This window comes from Bidens hawaiensis, unplaced genomic scaffold (genome assembly GCF_021521415.1).
Source record: "Bidens hawaiensis isolate Kalapana, Puna unplaced genomic scaffold, B.hawaiensis_p1.1 tig00011510_1, whole genome shotgun sequence".
NCBI lineage: Eukaryota > Viridiplantae > Streptophyta > Magnoliopsida > Asterales > Asteraceae > Bidens > Bidens hawaiensis.
This window is the reverse complement of record NW_027491901.1, coordinates 146784-165487: the sequence shown is the minus strand read 5'-3', so window position 1 is coordinate 165487 and position 18704 is coordinate 146784. Positions and strand designations below refer to the sequence as shown.

At 33.3% G+C, this 18704-nt stretch overlaps 1 protein-coding gene across 1 annotated transcript; it reads left to right on the top strand.

Annotated features, from left to right (window-relative positions):
• The first annotated feature begins 9742 nt into the window (after window positions 1–9742).
• On the top strand, window positions 9743–18172 carry LOC143538185 (phospho-N-acetylmuramoyl-pentapeptide-transferase homolog). The gene is made up of 7 exons (XM_077031791.1): window positions 9743–9782; window positions 10904–11109; window positions 12080–12527; window positions 13361–13425; window positions 14455–14648; window positions 15964–16172; window positions 17990–18172. Exons 1-7 carry the CDS (start codon window positions 9774–9776, stop codon window positions 18170–18172), a joined length of 1314 nt encoding a protein of 437 aa, XP_076887906.1. The 5' UTR covers window positions 9743–9773.
• Window positions 18173–18704: the final 532 nt, after the last annotated feature.

Genomic DNA, 18704 nt, shown 5'->3' with positions numbered 1-18704 from the left:
CTCAGGCCCGTCTTCGAAAATGATAAAAAAAAATTTAGGCCTCGTGCGAGACAAATTTTGGGCCTCCTCCTTATAAAACAAATCAATTATATATTAAAAAAAACCACAATACGAGTACAACTGTTATAAAATAAACAAAAAAAAAGTAGTGTATCAAAATAATGGAACTTAAGCGAATTTTGAGGCTCTCCTAGCGTCTTGGGAAGCAAAGCTCTCGATCAAGTCTTTATAGTCCATACTTTCTAATATTTCATTTTCAATAGATATCATTGCCAATCCGTTAAGTCTTTCTTGCGAAATTGTCTATCGCAAATAAGACTTCAACAACTTCAATTTTGCAAAGCTTCTTTCGGCCGATGCCACCGTTACCGGAATTGTCTAAAGCACTTTATATGCATTTATAGCATTAGGGAAGTGACCAAGCTGCTTGATATTATTTAAAGCATCAAAAGGGCTAACAATGTGACTCGGTAAGAATGTCTCAATCAACTCAACTCCAAATAAAGTTCATTAGCATCGACGTCTGATTCTTCTTTATATTTCAATGCATCTTGGAGACGATAACAAAAGGACTTAAGATCTTTTTCATCAAGTGTCTTTAACTTTTTGGGAAACAAAAAACCAAATATTTTTTCAAATTTTTGGTATTGATCGAATCTTGTTTCAAGAGAAACTATAGCTTGATCAACAATGCATAAAAAGTAATTGACTTTGAAATCCTCCTCAGATGAAAATGTAACTTCTTCTACACTTGAAGCCTCATCAAAATACTTTCTCTCAAAAAAGTTAATAGTAAAAAAAAATATCCATCTTCAAAGAGATGAACAAGGTGTCAGACATGAGACAGTCGTCAAAAAAACACACTTTTGTATCATAACAAAAAACAATTTTGTATCAAAAACCCACTTGAAATCCTCCTCAGATGAAAATGTAACTTCTTCTACACTTGAAGCCTCATCAAAATACTTTCTCTCAAAAAAGTTAATAGTAAAAAAAAATATCCATCTTCGAAGAGATGAACAAGGTGTCAGACATGAGACAGTCGTCAAAAAAACACACTTTTGTATCATAACAAAAAACAATTTTGTATCAAAAACCCACTTGAAGCATACATCAATGAAAATTATACCTTCAAGTTTAACTATACCTAAAATCAAAATTCAATTTTACAAGCATAAAATTAACAAAAAGTAATTAAAAATTATGCATTAAAAAAATCATAATTAAGGTATGCCTTAAATAAAAGCAACGCTGATGTACACACATATAACTTATTGTTTTTTTTTTTTTTTGGTTTTTGTTAATTTGATTAATTGTACACACGTCTCCAGTTCCAGCTTCTTGATGCAAAGTAATAAAAAATTAAAAATCAATCATTGTATCATACCTGATTACCTTGAATACCTTCTATTTCAAGAATTCTCGTTCAGCCTCCAATAGATCGTTGCTTGCCTGCTTGGGTATAATAGGGTGTTTTTTTTAATTGGGCTCTTCATATTAAACAAGGTATAAAAAAATTTAAAGCTATTGGGCCCTCGAAAAATTTGGGCCTCGTGTCACTGCACGGGCCGCACGGCCCAAAAAACCGGCCCTGAAAATACTGGGTATGATTGATTGATTGATTGATTGATATTTATATTTATGTACGCTGTCATTATTCTTATAGGTTTATGCTTATAGCTAGCCAATTAGGCCGCTGCCAAACCTTAATTTAACTGATCCGGCGGATTAGTGGACCTTTAAAATCTTGTCACATGTTAACGCATTAACGGAATCGATGGAATTTCTTAAAGAATCGTCGGATTCGACGGAATTTTAGTGGGCCCGACAGAAGCATAAATTGAACCGTCGGATCCGACTATTTATTATTAAGTCGGCTACCTCACGAATCCGTCGGATAGCTTGAAAAAACGCCGGATCCACCAGAAAATTTGAATATGTGCTAACATCTAATAGGCTATACTAATCCATCGGATTAGTTATTGTTTCCCTCGGATCCGACGGGATTTTTAGGCCATTTTAAGGATTTTTGTAGAGCATGGGCTGCTTCTAGAAATTTTGGGTCAAATCAGGCTATTTTGGAGATTCTTGTATATTTTATTTCTAAATTATCGAATTTGATAAATTATTAGTTATCTTTATTATCTTTATTCTAAATTATCTTTATTATCAGTTTATTTGAGTTAAGTTGTTTTTATGTATCTATAATATACATAAATGAAAACCCTAAAATCCTACGTGTCGTTTATGGAAGCCACCAGATTGCTTGATTTTTAAATTGAAGCCTCTCATTGATTTAACCCAAATTCATGGGTATGGGTCTTACCAAAACCAGATAGCTCTTAAACGTGTTATAGCATTAAAATTAATCTTACCAATTATTTGATATGAAAATCCTATAAAATAGGGATATACTAAAATTTAATATGCAATTTAAAAAGAAAAAGATATTATTTATAATTAATAAACAATTTTATAGTAAAAAACATAAGCGGGTCATGGGTCACCAAATCTAGATAGCTTTTAAACGGGTTATAACATATCATTTATTTATGAAACCCTTTCATCATCAAACCCTAAGTATATTATTAACTTTCTTACAATAAAAAAATAAATAAAATCCAAAAAATAAATATTAAAAAACAAAAAATGCAAAACAACCATTCTCTCAAACCATTAGATTGTTTTATTTGTAAATGAAGGTTTCTCACGCATTTGACCCGAACTCACGGGTAAAGGTCTCACCAAACTTAGATAGCTCTTAAACGGGTTATAACATTTCATTATATTAAAAATTAATCTCATCAAATATTTGATATGAAATCCTATAAAATAGGGATATGCTAAAAATTAATATCCTATTTTATTTAAAAAAAGATATTATTTATAATTAAGAAACAATTTTATAATAAAGAAAATAAACGGGTAATGGGTATCACAAAACCCAGATAGCTTTTAAACCGGATTATAACATATCATTTATTTGTAAAACCATTTTATCATCAAACCTCAAATATATTAATTAGTAACTTTCTTACAATAAATAAAATTAAAATCTAAAATCTAGTATATAAATATAATAACTAAATAAGGCCATTTAGGTGTGGAAGTGTGGATAGTCATCGTTTATTATTTTTATTTTATTTTTAGTTTGGATAATTAGATGTTTATCTCTTTATCTTTATCTTTATCTTGTAATCTAATTTAATCTAACTATATATTAAAGCAACATGAGTTTTTCATATGATATTATTATAGGGCTTTCACATACGATGTCATGTGAGCAGTTTCTCCTATTTTATCATTTATTCTTTTAGATCCACATAGGAAACCATATAGATGCCGCGTGAGCAGTTTCCTATTCTATCATCTATTCTTCTAAATATGAAATATGAACCCGTTTAGTTATGTTATAACCTATGACCCTGTTTCTCTTCAAATACAACCATCTTCATATGAAGATAACACTTTGTAAAATTTTGAAAAATAAATTATTGTGTGATACAAGTCTTGAACCCAATGCCTCATGTTTCAAACTAAAGATGTTTACCAACTCCAATTAAGTAGTTATTGTGTTGGATTTCTTGACTTATAAATGATATATTGTTAACTCACTTATAATTAATACCAGAAAATCATTAAACAATTAAGTTAATATCCAATGTTGTATTAAAAGAGGCTTTTAGAGATTTATGAATTGTAAAATTTTGCTTATCATTATTAATATCATATGAATCTATAACGTATGTTATCATGTATATTACTAAATCTAACTTTTTTGTTGTTTTTAACCACCTGTGTATCACACGATCTTTATCCTAGCATACATATATTAGGAGAACCTTTGTTTAATAGTATTTTGTTGTCTTTGTTAAATGTTGGTGTTAGTATTGTGATAATGTGATCCTTAGAATGAGTTGGGTCATGCGTCCTTTTAGATGACAATAGGTTGGGTTAAGAAGCCCGACCCAAACCATAATTGATCGACTATTATCCATTCCAATTATGTAAAGTTTTAGTTTTAGATATTCTCATCAAATTCAGGTTTTACTACAATCCTAGTTCACTTTTAAAAAAAATAAAGAGTTAACTGTCATTTTTGTACATGTGGTTTAACCAACTATACAACTTTAGTACCTATACTTTATTTTATGCAAATGACTACCTCAGTTTAAAAAAACTTGCATTTTTAGTACTTTTTTTTAACTCCGTCTATTTTATCAGTTAAGTCATGGGTACTTTGATAATTTTGTAATTTTCTTAAAATTTTCTTTTCTTTTAAATGTCTTCCCCCCTTTTAAGCAGGTATATGAAATGAAAGCCAGCGACATTCACCCCCACCGGAAATCCACTTCCAGAAACTACTTCAGCTGGTCAGCGAACGCACATTAGGTAACCCGAGCTTGAACGACTCTAAGACGATTCGGGCTATGCGAACCGCTGGGTTCTCGTTATTCAACCCGTTCTTGTTTTCCGAGATTTTAAAAGGGAGTGAAGTCAGGTGAGAGAATAGTTTTGGGTCGGGTTCTTTGTCTAACCGAACGAATCCGCCACCAGAGTTCAGAGTAGTGTCGACGATCCGTCCACGTGTGAACTGAACCATTGATACCGAACAACAAGTGTGAAACTTCAGTAGGTGGTTCGTGTGTTTGGGGAATATTCGGGTGGAGATGCCAATATTCGGGTGCGGTCGACAGGCATGAATTAGGTTGGCGGCGTAAGGCGGAGAGAATGATAGAGGAGGCTGAAAATAGAAGGAAAACAAGGAGGGTTAACTTGATCGACTATATTATGACTGTGTTCTTGTAATGACAACAGTCTGTCATTTCTTGGATGTTCCTCGTATCTAGAATCAGTATTTGACAAGGTTTGCCGGAAACGAGCTAAAGTAGTTTCCGGCAGTGGACTTCCGGTGGAAGTGAATGTCACCGACTTTCATTTCATATACCTGTTTAAAAGGGGGGAAGACATTTAAAAGAAAAGAAAAAATTAAGAAAATTACAAAATTACTGATGTGGGCTAAAAATATATATAATATTATATAAATATTCCTATACTTTCAAGTATTTTGAGCTAGGTTTTTATTGTATATACTCCTAATTGGTTCATGTGTGGGTTTTTTAAGGTTCTAAGAGACAATGAGCTAAATTAGAGCAATTTTTACTAAATTTGAAACATAGTATTTAAATAGTAATTTTAATAATAATAAACCCAAGTTTACATAATAATTCATGCTTTCAAGTAATTAAAATAAAGTATAAGCAAAGAAAGAAAATAAAGAAACCTAAACTTAATTTATTTGAATTAATACGGTTTACTTATTTTTCTTATCTGGTTGAACTTGTAGACGGATGGAGCTGACATGAATTACTCTTGGGTTGGGCTGTTAACTAGTTTGTGGGCCGTAGGCTTTATTATGGGCTAAAAAAAAACCCTAGATGAGTAATATGGTTATTATAAAAAGAAAGTAAATAAAAGAATAGAGATCGATCATATGGAAGGAGGAGACTTCACAACAACCAAAAAAAAACATAAAAAACCCACGTTGGGTTTCTTTGAAAAAGAACCAAGGTGAGACAGAAGCAGCAAGGCCGTCAACAACAACAACAAAGTCAACATAGAGGAAGCGGCAAATCGGAACCGCAAAGAAAGAAAAGAAAACAAGTCCACGGTGCATTTTATTTTCTTGTTTTCCTTTTTAAATTTATGAATTACAACATATATTACTATTTTGTTTCATATTTTTTATGAGTAACTAAATACTTTGAACTACCTAGGTTTTGGTTGAGTACTATGTTATATTAATGGTTTGACGAACTAGTATTTGACGTTGGTTGATTTGATGCTTTGGTAAAGTTTTTAATTGGTTTGGTCATGATATATATGCGTAATTAAATCCAATTTTGTGCTTTAATAATTATTCCACTTGTATTTGATAGTCATTGGTGATTGTTAGATGCATGATTAGGTTGTCTACTTTGTGTTTTCAACTTGTTTGCGATTTATGGTCGAAAAAAATCGTAGGAATAATTATAGAGAGCGGATTAGATTTTATTATTCTATCTCTAGAGAGGCCGGGAGACAATTTAGTGTTGTGTCATATTTGTCTTTTGCGGGTTTGGGTACTAATTGCACGAGAGTGAGTTAGCCTAGTGTAACATCCTAAAATTTTAATGATGAATAAAGGAAGTTATGTTTAGTGATTTCGCGTAATTAATTAAGGTCGGGTAAGGAGCGGACCATGGACTTGGATTAATTGAGATGGGTTAAATGAGAATGGGATCTAAGGGATATAAATATCCCCTAAACCCAAGATATCTTTCATTCCTTTCATTTTCTAATACTCCAAAAAAAAGAAAAACACACACACCACACACCACACTTCGCCGGCCGGACCAAGGGAAGAACCGGGCAGATCCAAGAGAGAGAGAGAGAGAGAGAGCGATTAGTGTGTTAACAAGTTAAACGAGATCCAAACAAGCTCAAAAAGGTATGATTCTTGATCTTTGAAGTTTAAAGATCCAAGCTTTTTAGTGTATAAGCGACCGAAAATGGTCGGGAAGCGTAGTGGGTGATGTTGAACCATAGCAAGGGTGTTAAAATCGCTCGAAATGCTGGTCAGAAACCGAACAGCGGCTGATCTGGACAACTTCGCCTGCAACTGGGCAACTTCGCCTTCAAAGCGATGAACTTCGCCTGCAAGCTAAGTTCGCCTGATGAACTTCGCCTGCAAGCTAAGTTCGCTTGATGGCAACTTCGCTGTAAAGTTAAGTTCACCTAACTGGTAACTTCGCCTGAGGCCAAGTTCGCCCGATGACAACTTCGCCTGAAGCCAAGTTCGCCTGATGGCAACTTCGCTATAAAGCTAAGTTCGCCTAGCTGGTAACTTCGCCTAAAGCTAAGTTCGCCTAAGGTTAACTTCGCCTAGAGCTAAGTTCGCCCTAGGGTTAACTTCGCCTAAAGTCAAGTTCGATTAGAAAATAAATTAAAAATCTAATGAAAAATGTGTTAAGACAGTTAATGGAAATAAAATTTTTCCAAGCTGACCTGGCAGCTCGACCCCTGCCAGGGGCTCTGCCCCTTGGACCCTGCTAGGGGCTGCCGCCCCTAGACCCCGCTACCAGGGGCGCTGCCCCCGGACCCCCGTTCGTTGTGGGTCATATAAAGATAGAAATACATTATGAGAAGTGATAGTTAATTGATACGTATACTTGTTATACAGTCAGCCGTGCACAACGGAAGAAAGGGATTACGATTAACGGTGAACGTAACCGTGTTCAGGTGAGTTTCTAGCCCCATTTATGTGTTACGTTTTCGGGGCTGTGTGCATACTCAATATGTTTGTTAATACACTTATCCTAAGAGATAAGTGCATGCCTTATGTGGATAATGTGAAATGTATGAATGATTGCTTGATGGTACGTGAACGATCTTCGGATATTGCACGTACTGTCAGGTTGTAACGCTATGTATAAGGTAAGTATGTTATGTATGTTTATGTGTATGAAAATGATAGAGATAATAGAAGAAAGAAATGATAATGTATGGTTACGAAAAGGGTACTGAGCCATAATAATACTCGAGGTATGATGTATGGTTGTATGGTTACGAAAAGGGTACCGAGCCCTACTAATACTCGAGGTATGATGTATGGTTGTATGGTAACGAAGAGGGAATCGAACCCTACTAATATTCGAGAACTAGGGAACCGAACCCTAATAATACTCGAGGAAAGAGGGTACCGAGCCCTAATAATACTCGAGGAAAGAGGGTACCGAGCCCTAATAATACTCGAGGAAAGAGGGTACCGAGCCCTAATAATACTCGAGGAATGTAGGGCGTAATGCTCTTTATAACGTAAGATATGAAAGTAAGTTAATACAAAAGAAAGTAAGAAAGTATGAAAGTAAGAAAGTATGAAAGTATAAAAGTATGAATGAAAGAATATAATTTTATGTGTATGGTATGATTATGTGATTAACTAGAACTCACTCAGCGTAGCTGACTTTTAGTATGCACGCAGGTGAGTAGATTGAGGCAGCTTGCTTGAGGAGACACGTGGCACTGAACAAGAGCCTGGCATCTGAAGACTTATGATGTTTAAATTTTAATACTTTAATGTTGAAAGACAAAGGATGTTTTGAGACAAGTTATGAATTATGTAATGTTTTATGAAAGTTTTATATTCCGCGTAAATGTTTTAATTAACTCTGATATTTAGAACTGTGTTTATGAGTAAATCCAACACGAAAGTAGGGCTACCGGTAACGGGCCTTACACCTAGGTCCCTTTAGATTATTGTGATACAAGTTGTGTTCAAATTAATTAAAAATACCCCCTTTATATTAAATCCAACACGAAAGTAGGGCTACCGGTAACGGGCCTTACACCTAGGTCCCTTTAGATTATTGTGATACAAGTTGTGTTCAAATTAATTAAAAATACCCCCTTTATATTAATATATTGTATTCGAAGAGACCGGGAGGTGATTTGGATTTTGGGGTACCATAGTATTATTAGGTAAGGTGAGACCGGGATGTGATCCAAACCTTTAACAATTGAGCTTCACATGTCATTAGAATTCTAGGGTGTCGTCGGTGAGGCCGGGAGGCGATCTAGCGTATTTTAGTGGTCTTTAGTGTCATAATTTTTTAGATATTGTTTTTCAACAAAGTCAAGTTCGTTAACTATTAATTTAACTAGTAGGATTCCATTACCTAGGTAGTCGTTTCTCGCATTTTGTTAAAACCCAATTTTTATAAAGTTTCATTTTTAGTTTAGTTTCTAATTAGTTAAGTAATATTAATATAATTAATATTTAAAAAAAAAATCTAAAAAAATCAAAAGAGAGTCTAGATAAGTAATTAATTAGGTTTAATAATTAGAGTTTACCCATAGTGTCCTAGGTTCGATATCCGTTCTTACTTGCTAGCTATATAACGACCGATACACTTGCCGATTGTGTGGTTTTTAGGTGAATTTGGTAAAACTTAGTTATTAATATTATATACACACTTTTCACACATCAATTACCAAAGTATTCCTGCCTTAACTGATAAAATAGACGGAGTTAAAAAAAATACTAAAAATGCAAGTTTTTTGAAACTGAGGTAGTCATTTGCATAAAATAAAGTATAGTTACTAAAGTTGCATAGTTGGTCAAACCATAGATATTAAGATCGACTCTTTTAACTCAAAAATAAAATATTCCGGCGAGAATACGCGTTGTTTGTTCGGACGGTACGCATTTTAGATCCAACACAACACATACACTCCCAAACATTTGGTTGAAAATCTAGAAAGAAAGAAAGAAACCGATGGGTCGATAACCCCAAAGAAACAAAAGAAAGCAACCTCCGACTTCTTTGCTTTGCTTTCATCTTACAATACAATACAAACAACAGAGAATAATAATAATAATAATAATAATAATAATAATAATAATAATAATAATAATAATAAATAATTTTAATTTCTTTTTCTTCTCCAATGATGCGATCTCTCAATCTAGGCCTTGTACATCCTTGTTCAATTCCATCTAATAATAATAATAAATTTACATCCAATCGTCATTCTCCTTCGCTTCTGTGCTTCAAGGTAACCTAATTCATGCTCCGTTACTGCACTTACTACTTCTATGTGTGTTCGTGCTTGAATTATTTGCTTCTGTTAATTATTATTTGCAGATATCAGGATCGAGAATTAGAAGGATAATATATGGAGGAAGACGTTCTTCTTCTCCTACAAAGGACAGATTTCTTCTTCTTTGCACCATGGATTGGGTATATAATATATAACTCTTACAAAACCCTAATTTCCTCCATTTAGGGCTTTTTAGTAAATTAAAGATGCAATTATATTATGTATTTGAGTGCAAATGAGCCGAGAGATCATCGGATCAATAAATAAACTCATTTAGTTATTGAGCACAAGCCTTAACGAGTTTAATGTATTTTTAAGTTTTAATTGATTTGGACTTCTATGTATTAATTTCACTCTACACAACCGAGCTCATACAAACCTCTAGTTTGGTCCTTTTGGCAAATAAAGCTGGATAGGTAGTAAATAGAGGATGCAGTTATATGTATTTGAAGCTTGATATATGTAGATAGTGTTCCTCATTCATTTAGATAGTTTTAGATACCCTTAGTATTTAAGGATGTAAATGAACTGGACCGAGCAAGGCCTTGTTCATGTTCGTTTGTTAAGCTTTTATTAGAAAAACGAATGGTTCACGAACAACTAACTAGCTGCAACAAAATTTCTTGTTTGTGTTTCTTTATTGAGGGAATGAACTAGTTCATGAAAGGTTACGAACAAAAATGAAAGAAACAATGTTTTATTTGGTTTGACTAACCGGAAATGGTTAGTGTCAACAGTTCGGTCCGGCTACCGAGTTTGTGCTGGTGTTTTCTTGACACTCATATTCATATGTTAGTTTTACATATAAATTAATCACATCATTATATGGTATTATAATACTCATATATATTTTTGTTTTATAGTTAATAATTTTGCTTAAATCTATATGATAGGATTAGAAAAGTCATTAACAGGTATTAAAATCTTTAATGACAAACATAAGCAAACGAACATAACGGACACATTATCGAACATTCACGAACACAGCCTCTGTTCGTGTTCGTTTATTTAGTTAATCGAATGAAATTCCTTGTTCATGTTCGTTCATTTATTAAACGAACGGACTTAAAACAAACTTCCCGCCGAACAGTTCGCCAAACGTTCGGTTTGTTTACAGCCCTTTTTAGATTCATTCTTTCTAATCTTGTAATTTTGACATGCCTTTTGAGATACTCAAACTAGTAATCAGAATACAGGACACAATCAGTTTAGTATTTTTGTTATCGGTTGATTTTTTTTGTAATTTTCGTTCATTTTATAGGATTCTGTGTCTAGTTTTTCGCTAGATGATCGAGCTGACACGTTTTCAGCGAGCGAAGGTGAAGAAAGTGATGGAGATATTATATTGAATCCAATAACTGAAGTTGATATTCCAACATCAAGTGAGCGGTTTCATAAACCTGATGATGCATTAACAGCAACTGCTTATGAGCTCAGAATGATTGGTAGATCTCAGAAGAAAAGCAGGTTAGATGCTTCATATACTCACATTACAAATGATTATTTTGTTCTTGATAATGTGATTTGTATCCTTTGAGCCATCAAAATACGTGACTTGACCAACATGGTTCTAAAATAAGATTTTTAGTCCACTAGATCTTCATGATGATGTGTATCACCAGATTAACAAAATTAAAACCCACGTGTATTTCTTGGTGAATGCTATAATTAGTTTTATGTATATGGGCTTTAGACAAACAGAATGGAAATTTGTTGTCGCTTTACCTAGAATAAATACAATTTCCGTTAATAAGAACATACTTTTATCTTTTAAGCTTCAAAATTTGGTTACAAATGCACAGTATCGCACACAGAGTTTTAAATGTGCACATCAGGATGCATAATGCGCACATCACATGATGCGGTGATAAGACCGCATCGCGCGATGCAAGTCCATGTTGCGTGCAACGTGCGATGCTAGTCTATGATGCGCATCACTTCCTATCTGATGCGTGATGCGACACTTTATGTAGTTGACCAGTATCTAACCAAATATAACCACCGATGCAATGGGCCTGAGCTTTTTAAATCCCATTAAAGAAATCTGACCAGTTGAGCTATGGGTTTGGGACATTGGGTATTTAAACAAATTAGACCATGGATTGAACATATCTGAGCAAGGATGATGGAATTACCTTATTTTAGTGTAATAAGCTAACAAGTTAAAATATTATGTATAGATTTTTCTTTAGTATCTTTTTAATAACCGATTACCAATGTGCCTCATGCATCGAATATTAGGATCAAAACATATCGGAGCTCCACACGCCTTTTATAACCAAGATCACATGCATATGCCACTAATATCTACTCTTTCCTTAATTCATTTGATATAACTCTTGTTGCTTTTAAAGATTAGTGATTGATATAAATATGCAATAAGAAACTAATATTCAAAAAAAGATAAAATCTTATATTTTTATGTTATCCAATGCAGGATTAAATATGGAATGGCCATCAACAATAGTCTAGTTACTTTCTTAACTGTTTTCCTACTACTTTTGGATTCACACGCGTGGCGAATAGTGAGACTTCCATTACCACCATTTCACTTAATATGCCCTTTTACCGCCTCGACAATATTAGTCTCGTTTGCTGGCTATATTTGTGTTCCATTGTTTCGTATTTCGAGGATGCAAATGCTTATCAGCAAATGGCCAGCTAGGCACTCATTTAAGAAGGGGACCACTACAATGGGTGGATTGTTTCTTATACCAACTGGTGTGGTTGTTGCTGAGGTGTTAGTTGGTTTTTCCTCAATAGAAGTTGCGGGTGTGTCAATAGCCACTTTAGCATTTGCAACAATTGGGTTAATAGATGACTTTTTATGTCTTGTGAAAAGGAGGAGGGTCGGTTTATCTCCGTGGATAAGAGTTTCGTTGGAGGTTAGAGTTTTTACTTTGAAAAGGGAAGTTATGGTAAAAAGTGTAGGGAGGATTTTGGTGATGACACGTGTATTGATTGGTGTTTGCATGGGTTGGTTTGGGCTCAAACCGAACCAAAAACCAAAAGTTTGTTTTTTGAGCTTTCGAAAAATGTTAGTTTCGGTTGTAGCTATGGGTTTGGTTGGTTTCGGACTTTTGGCATAGGTTATGCCATATGGGCTTGAAACTTTTTGCCTAAATATTTTTTGTTAGTTAATGATTAATTGGATTATTAGACATTTGGGCCTAAAATTTTGGGCTTCACCATATATTAGCTTTTATATTATTAACTAAACATAAAAAATATAATACGTAAATTCAATTATAAAAGTCGGTTTTTTTGGTTTTTGGTTTTTACAATGGGTTTGGTTCGGTATCATTTTTAAAATGGATTTGCTATTTAGGCCGTAAAAAGAGTCCAAAATAATGAATTTGGGCTTGAAACTTTGAACCTAATTCAGTTTGTTAATTTGATTATTACACATTTGGGCCTAAATGTTTTGGGCTACGTCATTTATAATATTTTTTTATAAATTACTAAACATGAAACTACAAGTTATAATCCGTAAAACCATCTTTTTGAACCATAGAACTTTTCATTGAAATTTTAATTATCATTGTTTTTGTAATACTAGTTAGCACGTTAATTATGTATAAAAAGGACAAGAGAGTGTTTGTAGATCAACTCAACTCAACCCGACCCGTTTTGACCCCTTAACGTAACACATACGACTATACGAATATCCAACCTTCTCGTCTTATTAACGCTTTTTTACTTGACCTTTATTGCACAGGTGGCAGTTGGAACATGGTTCTATTTTTGGTTATGTGCCAGGAATATAGCATCACCATACAGCATGTATAGTTTCTTGTAACTATTTGGATGGTAACTCACGTATCTTTCCTTAATATGTCACTCTTGCAGTGACATCCTATCTTCTAATTTTTGGATCTCTTAACATGATATATCAAAATCTTATCTACAAATTATATGTTAAACCTACATATCTGCACGAGTGAATGCCAGTAATGTTATATATTTCTGCGTTTCTAAAATCTGTAATACGTTTCAAAACTGATCTAACTGTTTATTTTAAGAATTATGATATGTAAATTGTAAATATATATATATTGATGATATAAATAGATGGTGGGTAGGCGGTTATGTAACGGCCCTCTGTAATCGCATTTAAACAAAAAAGTACAAATCCATTATGTGAGAACTGCATTATGACAAAAAAGTACAAATCCATTATGTGTGAACTGCATTATGCACTTGTACCTTTTACTTTTAAGAGTGATGCACCCAGTATCTTATTAATCATCAATGCAGTACGTACACCGGTACATGTGCTTTATGCATATCTCGTAGTTCTCAACCTAAAATTAGTTCTAAAAAGAGCACATCCTTATATACACACAATTTTTTACGAGAACACGATGAAACTAATAAATTATTTATCTTTTCAATATAAATTTTTTTTAATATATAAAAAAAAATGGTTGAAATGCAATATTTCTTCATCTCTCCAGAAACTAAAAAACAAGTATAAAACAAATTCCTGCATTATGCGTATGTTAAAAATAATACCTTTTGTTCTTTTTATATGTAATCTGTAAACGTAAAATAATTTAAAATATAAACAAGCTGACTCGAACTTTTCATAACTCGAGCTCAAGCTCAACATATTAGCTTGTCAAGATAAACAAGCTGAGTTGGCTTGCTTAAAGCTCTACTTATTTATGTTAAGTAACACAATTTATCGCCCCTACATTAAAGTTTGACTCAACCAGCACCCCCGCTTCTTTTTAAAGTTACTGACACATCAGCGTCTCAACGGCCACATCATCATTTTACCTTGGCAGTTTGGTTACTCTTTTTGTGTAGGAAAATGGTGGTGCCTCTACCTCTACCGTTAGGGTTGGTGTGCATGGGTGGCTCTTATTTATTATTGACTTCATTCTGTTTTGTTTCAATGGCAAACGGAATGGAGTTGACTGATGGTCTTGATGGATTAGCTGGAGGAACTGCTGCTCTTTCTTTCATTGGAATGTCAATTGCGGTTCTTCCAATATGTTCAGGTTAGTTGGTTAGTTAGTTACTACATTTTCATTAAAACAACAAAAAGAGAAATTAAATACAGATTTGGATTTAGGCTTGTAACAAACACGAACGAAGCATGTTTGTGTTCATTTGTTTAAATTAAACCGAACAAATGGTTGAACATGAACAACTAAACGAACAGGATTTTCTTGTTCGTGTTCGTTCCTTAAGAAAATGAACATGTTAGTGTTTGTTGATGTCCGTTCGTTAAACAGTTCAAGAACGTAAATAGACGGACATAAGTGAACATAGATCAATGAACATAACTGAGCATGTTCGTTTAACTTCAACTGGACAAACGAGCGAACACATGCAGTTAAATGTGCGGGGTTTTCTTGTTTGTGTTTGCTTGTTAAGAAAATGAGTATGTTCGTTCATGTTTGTTTATGTTTGTTTGGTAACAGTATAAAGGAACAATTCACGAATGTAACGAATGAACATAACTGAATTTAGGCGAACGAACATGAACGGATGCATGTTCGTGTTCATTTGTTTAACTTTAACTGAACAAATGATCGAACAACATTTAAACGAACGGGGTTTTCTTGTTTGTCTTCCTTCGTTAAGACATGCAAACATGTTCGTTTTCATTTATGGTCGTTTGTTTAACATTAAAAACGAACAGTTCACAAACTTAAGCGAACGGACATAACATAACTGAACATAGATGAACAAACACAAACAAGCTAAAAATAGTTTTAACTTATAAATAATGTGAAAAATGTTGGGCCTAAAAGGTCATTAAAATTAAATAAAGTTGTAATGGGCCAAAAATTTTAAAAGAATTTATTAACGAACAGTTGCTAACGAAGTTATACAAACATAAACTAACGAATATAAGCGAACGCAAAAAAAGAACTTAAACAAAAGTAAATTTACAAATATAAATGAACTAAACGAACGAATTTAAACAAACATAAACTAATAAATATAAAACGTAAACAAACGAATAAAAATGAACTTAAATGAAAGAACTTAAAAAAACATAAACTAACAAATATAAATGGAATAAATGAACGAACTTAAACTAACATAAACTAACAATATAAATGAACATGAACAAACAAACTTAAACAAACGTAAACTAGCGACATAAACGAACAAACTTAAACGAACGTAAATCAATGGGTATAAATGAACATAAACGAACAAACATAAATGGATTTAAATGAATGAACGCTCACAAACATAAATGAGCAAACAAAACATGTGTTCATGTTCGTTCTTTTATTAAATAAACAAACTTCCAGCTTGCTAACGGTTCACTTAACATTCGGTTCGTCTTTTATTTAGATCTTGCTGTGTTTGGAGCATCAATGGCGGGAGCATGTGTTGGTTTTCTTTTTCATAATCATTATAAAGCTTCTGTGTTTATGGGTGATACGGGAGCATTGGCGTTAGGTGGGGCCCTCGCTGCAATGGCTGCTTCTACTGGAATGTTTTTTCCGTTACTTATTTCGTCTGGTGTTATTGTGATGGAAGCACTATCCGTTTTGTTACAGGTATCACTTGCTATCATCATCATTATTATTATTATTATTATTATTATTATTTTTATGTTTATTATTCTTATCTAATGTCATAGTTATCAAATGCGATAAGCGCTCGAAAGCGTTGATGGTGCGCCTAGCGCCTAGGCTAGAAGCGCAAAAAATGTGCCCGATTTTTTTTTCTTTCTAAAAGGCGCACATTAAAAAAACAAGTTTTAAATATATTAATGCTGGAAACAAACATTCATTCTTGAAAAGTTCATAGAACAACCAAAAACCAAAACATGAAGTACCGAGTACATCTTAATAAGAAAACATAGAAAAACCAAAAACCAAAACAACTCAATCATCATAGCCATCAGATGGGTCCTCAACTTCCATCACGTAACCTTCAACTCAATCATAAAATGAATCATAAAATGCAGAAGAAATACGGAACAAAAATAATTATTAAATCCGAAAATAATTATAGAAGAAAAAGTTAAAAAAACCAACCTGGAAATACTACAAGATGATTTTGTGCTATAAGATGGAATATGGAAGCCTTTAAATAGTGGGAGGCTTAGGTTCAACTTCAGAATAGGAACAGGTGGAATAAATGCAGTTTAATTCGCATGGGAATCCAATAGGCGCTTTAATATCGTTGGGAGTGTAAGCGCCTTTGATGCGGGGCCCAAATAATTCGCTTAAGCGCCCAAAGCGTACGCTTTTGATAACTATGTCTAATGTATACTACAAAATTACCCTTGATTATTTCATATACTTGCAAATATAATGTCACTTAGGTATAAATTGACATTGCTATGCTTTGGTTTTTCAATGAATAGATTTTATTATTGAGTTTTTATTTAATGATTGTTTATGACATTCTAAATAACATGAAAAAAGTTAAGTAACTCAATCCTATTGGATTTGTTTCTAGAGCTTGGCTCATTTAACTTAAGAGAGCTCAAGACCGAGCTCGGCATAATAGAGCACTTATGGGCATCTTAAATTTTAAGTAATACAACATTGATCGCTACATGTACAACGCTTATTGCATGTGCTTAGAGGTTTTAAGGGGCAAACATGTCTTTTAGGCACAATCATTCAAGGAATTAAAAAATACTTACAATTTTGCCCCCCTAATCTTTACAACTTTTGGTTATTTAAAAAATACTGACAATTTTGCCCCCTCATATTTACCCATATATTTCTTTCAATTTCATTATTAAATCAACTTTGCCCCACGGTTTTTAAACTACCATAACTTTTTTCATACATTAATGTTTTTTTTATTAAAAAGTTACATCATAAAAACGATCATTTTATTCTCTTTAATTTGAATATGATATTACTATAATTTTTTTAATTCAAAAAATGTTAACATGCTATGTGATTACCAATGTCTATGCTTCCTTCCGTATCGCACATGCACCTTTTTAGTAACATAATTATGTTGTTTTAGTTATTTTATCAAAAAAATTTATATTAAATTAATTATTATATGAATATATATTTAATATATTAAAAATGTATATACATAATAGGCTCATGTAGGCTCGCAAGCCAACTTGAGATTGATAAGTGAAGTCTGGGCTCCGGATCGTTTACTAAACAAGCTTATTCTTGGTCTCAAGCTTGTTAAAGCTCGGATCGATTCGAGCTTTTTAGCGAGCTGAACTTGAATAGCTTATAGCCCACGATCGAGCTGGCTCATTAACACCCCTATGTTTCCTTAACGGGTCTCACTGTCCAAAAAAATGCCATCTCTGCTTTGAATTGTAGGTGGTGGTGATACTATTAGATATATTCAGTTTCTAGTATTCAATTTGAATCTTGTTTCTTAGGTATCATACTTCAAGACCACAAAACGCATGCACGGAATAGGGCGGCGTTTGTTCCGGATGGTTCCATTGCATTATCATCTTGAATCATGCGGGATAAAAGAGCCTGTTATTGTTGCGGGTGCATACGTAATTTCATGCATGTTGATGCTATATGCAGGATATGTGGGTCTTGTATCAGTATAATAGTGTCACATGGCTTCATTTCTTTCGTTATGTCATATAGAGTATGCCGATATTGGTGCGTAAGGTAGCTCAAAATCTCTGATTTGACTTTTAACTTTTTGTTGTGAACTTGAGGGGTTAACGTGGCAATTTGTTGGGAATTTTGTTATGATGCAGAGTACGAGAAAGCTGTATATTTTTGGGAGGTTTTAGGTGAAATTTATAAGATATATTTGACAATTAGACTGCTTATGAGTTATGCTGTGAAATGATTAGTTTAGTAAGCTGACCGGTAATATCAACTAAGCGCAGATTGCTTTCCATTTGGGATGATGAGAGAGGCCTCGGTTTGAAAGAAAATTATTGGATTAAACATTGCCTAGGGATGAACTTATGTGGTTCACTAATTTTTTATTATTACAAAATAATTAAATGATTTGCAAAAAAAAAAAAGGTTGATTTGAAAGGAACCATGCATAAACAGGGTATCCAACTAATATCATGAAGTTATCCAATTGATATTTCCTAGTAATGCAAACATTATAAATCATCT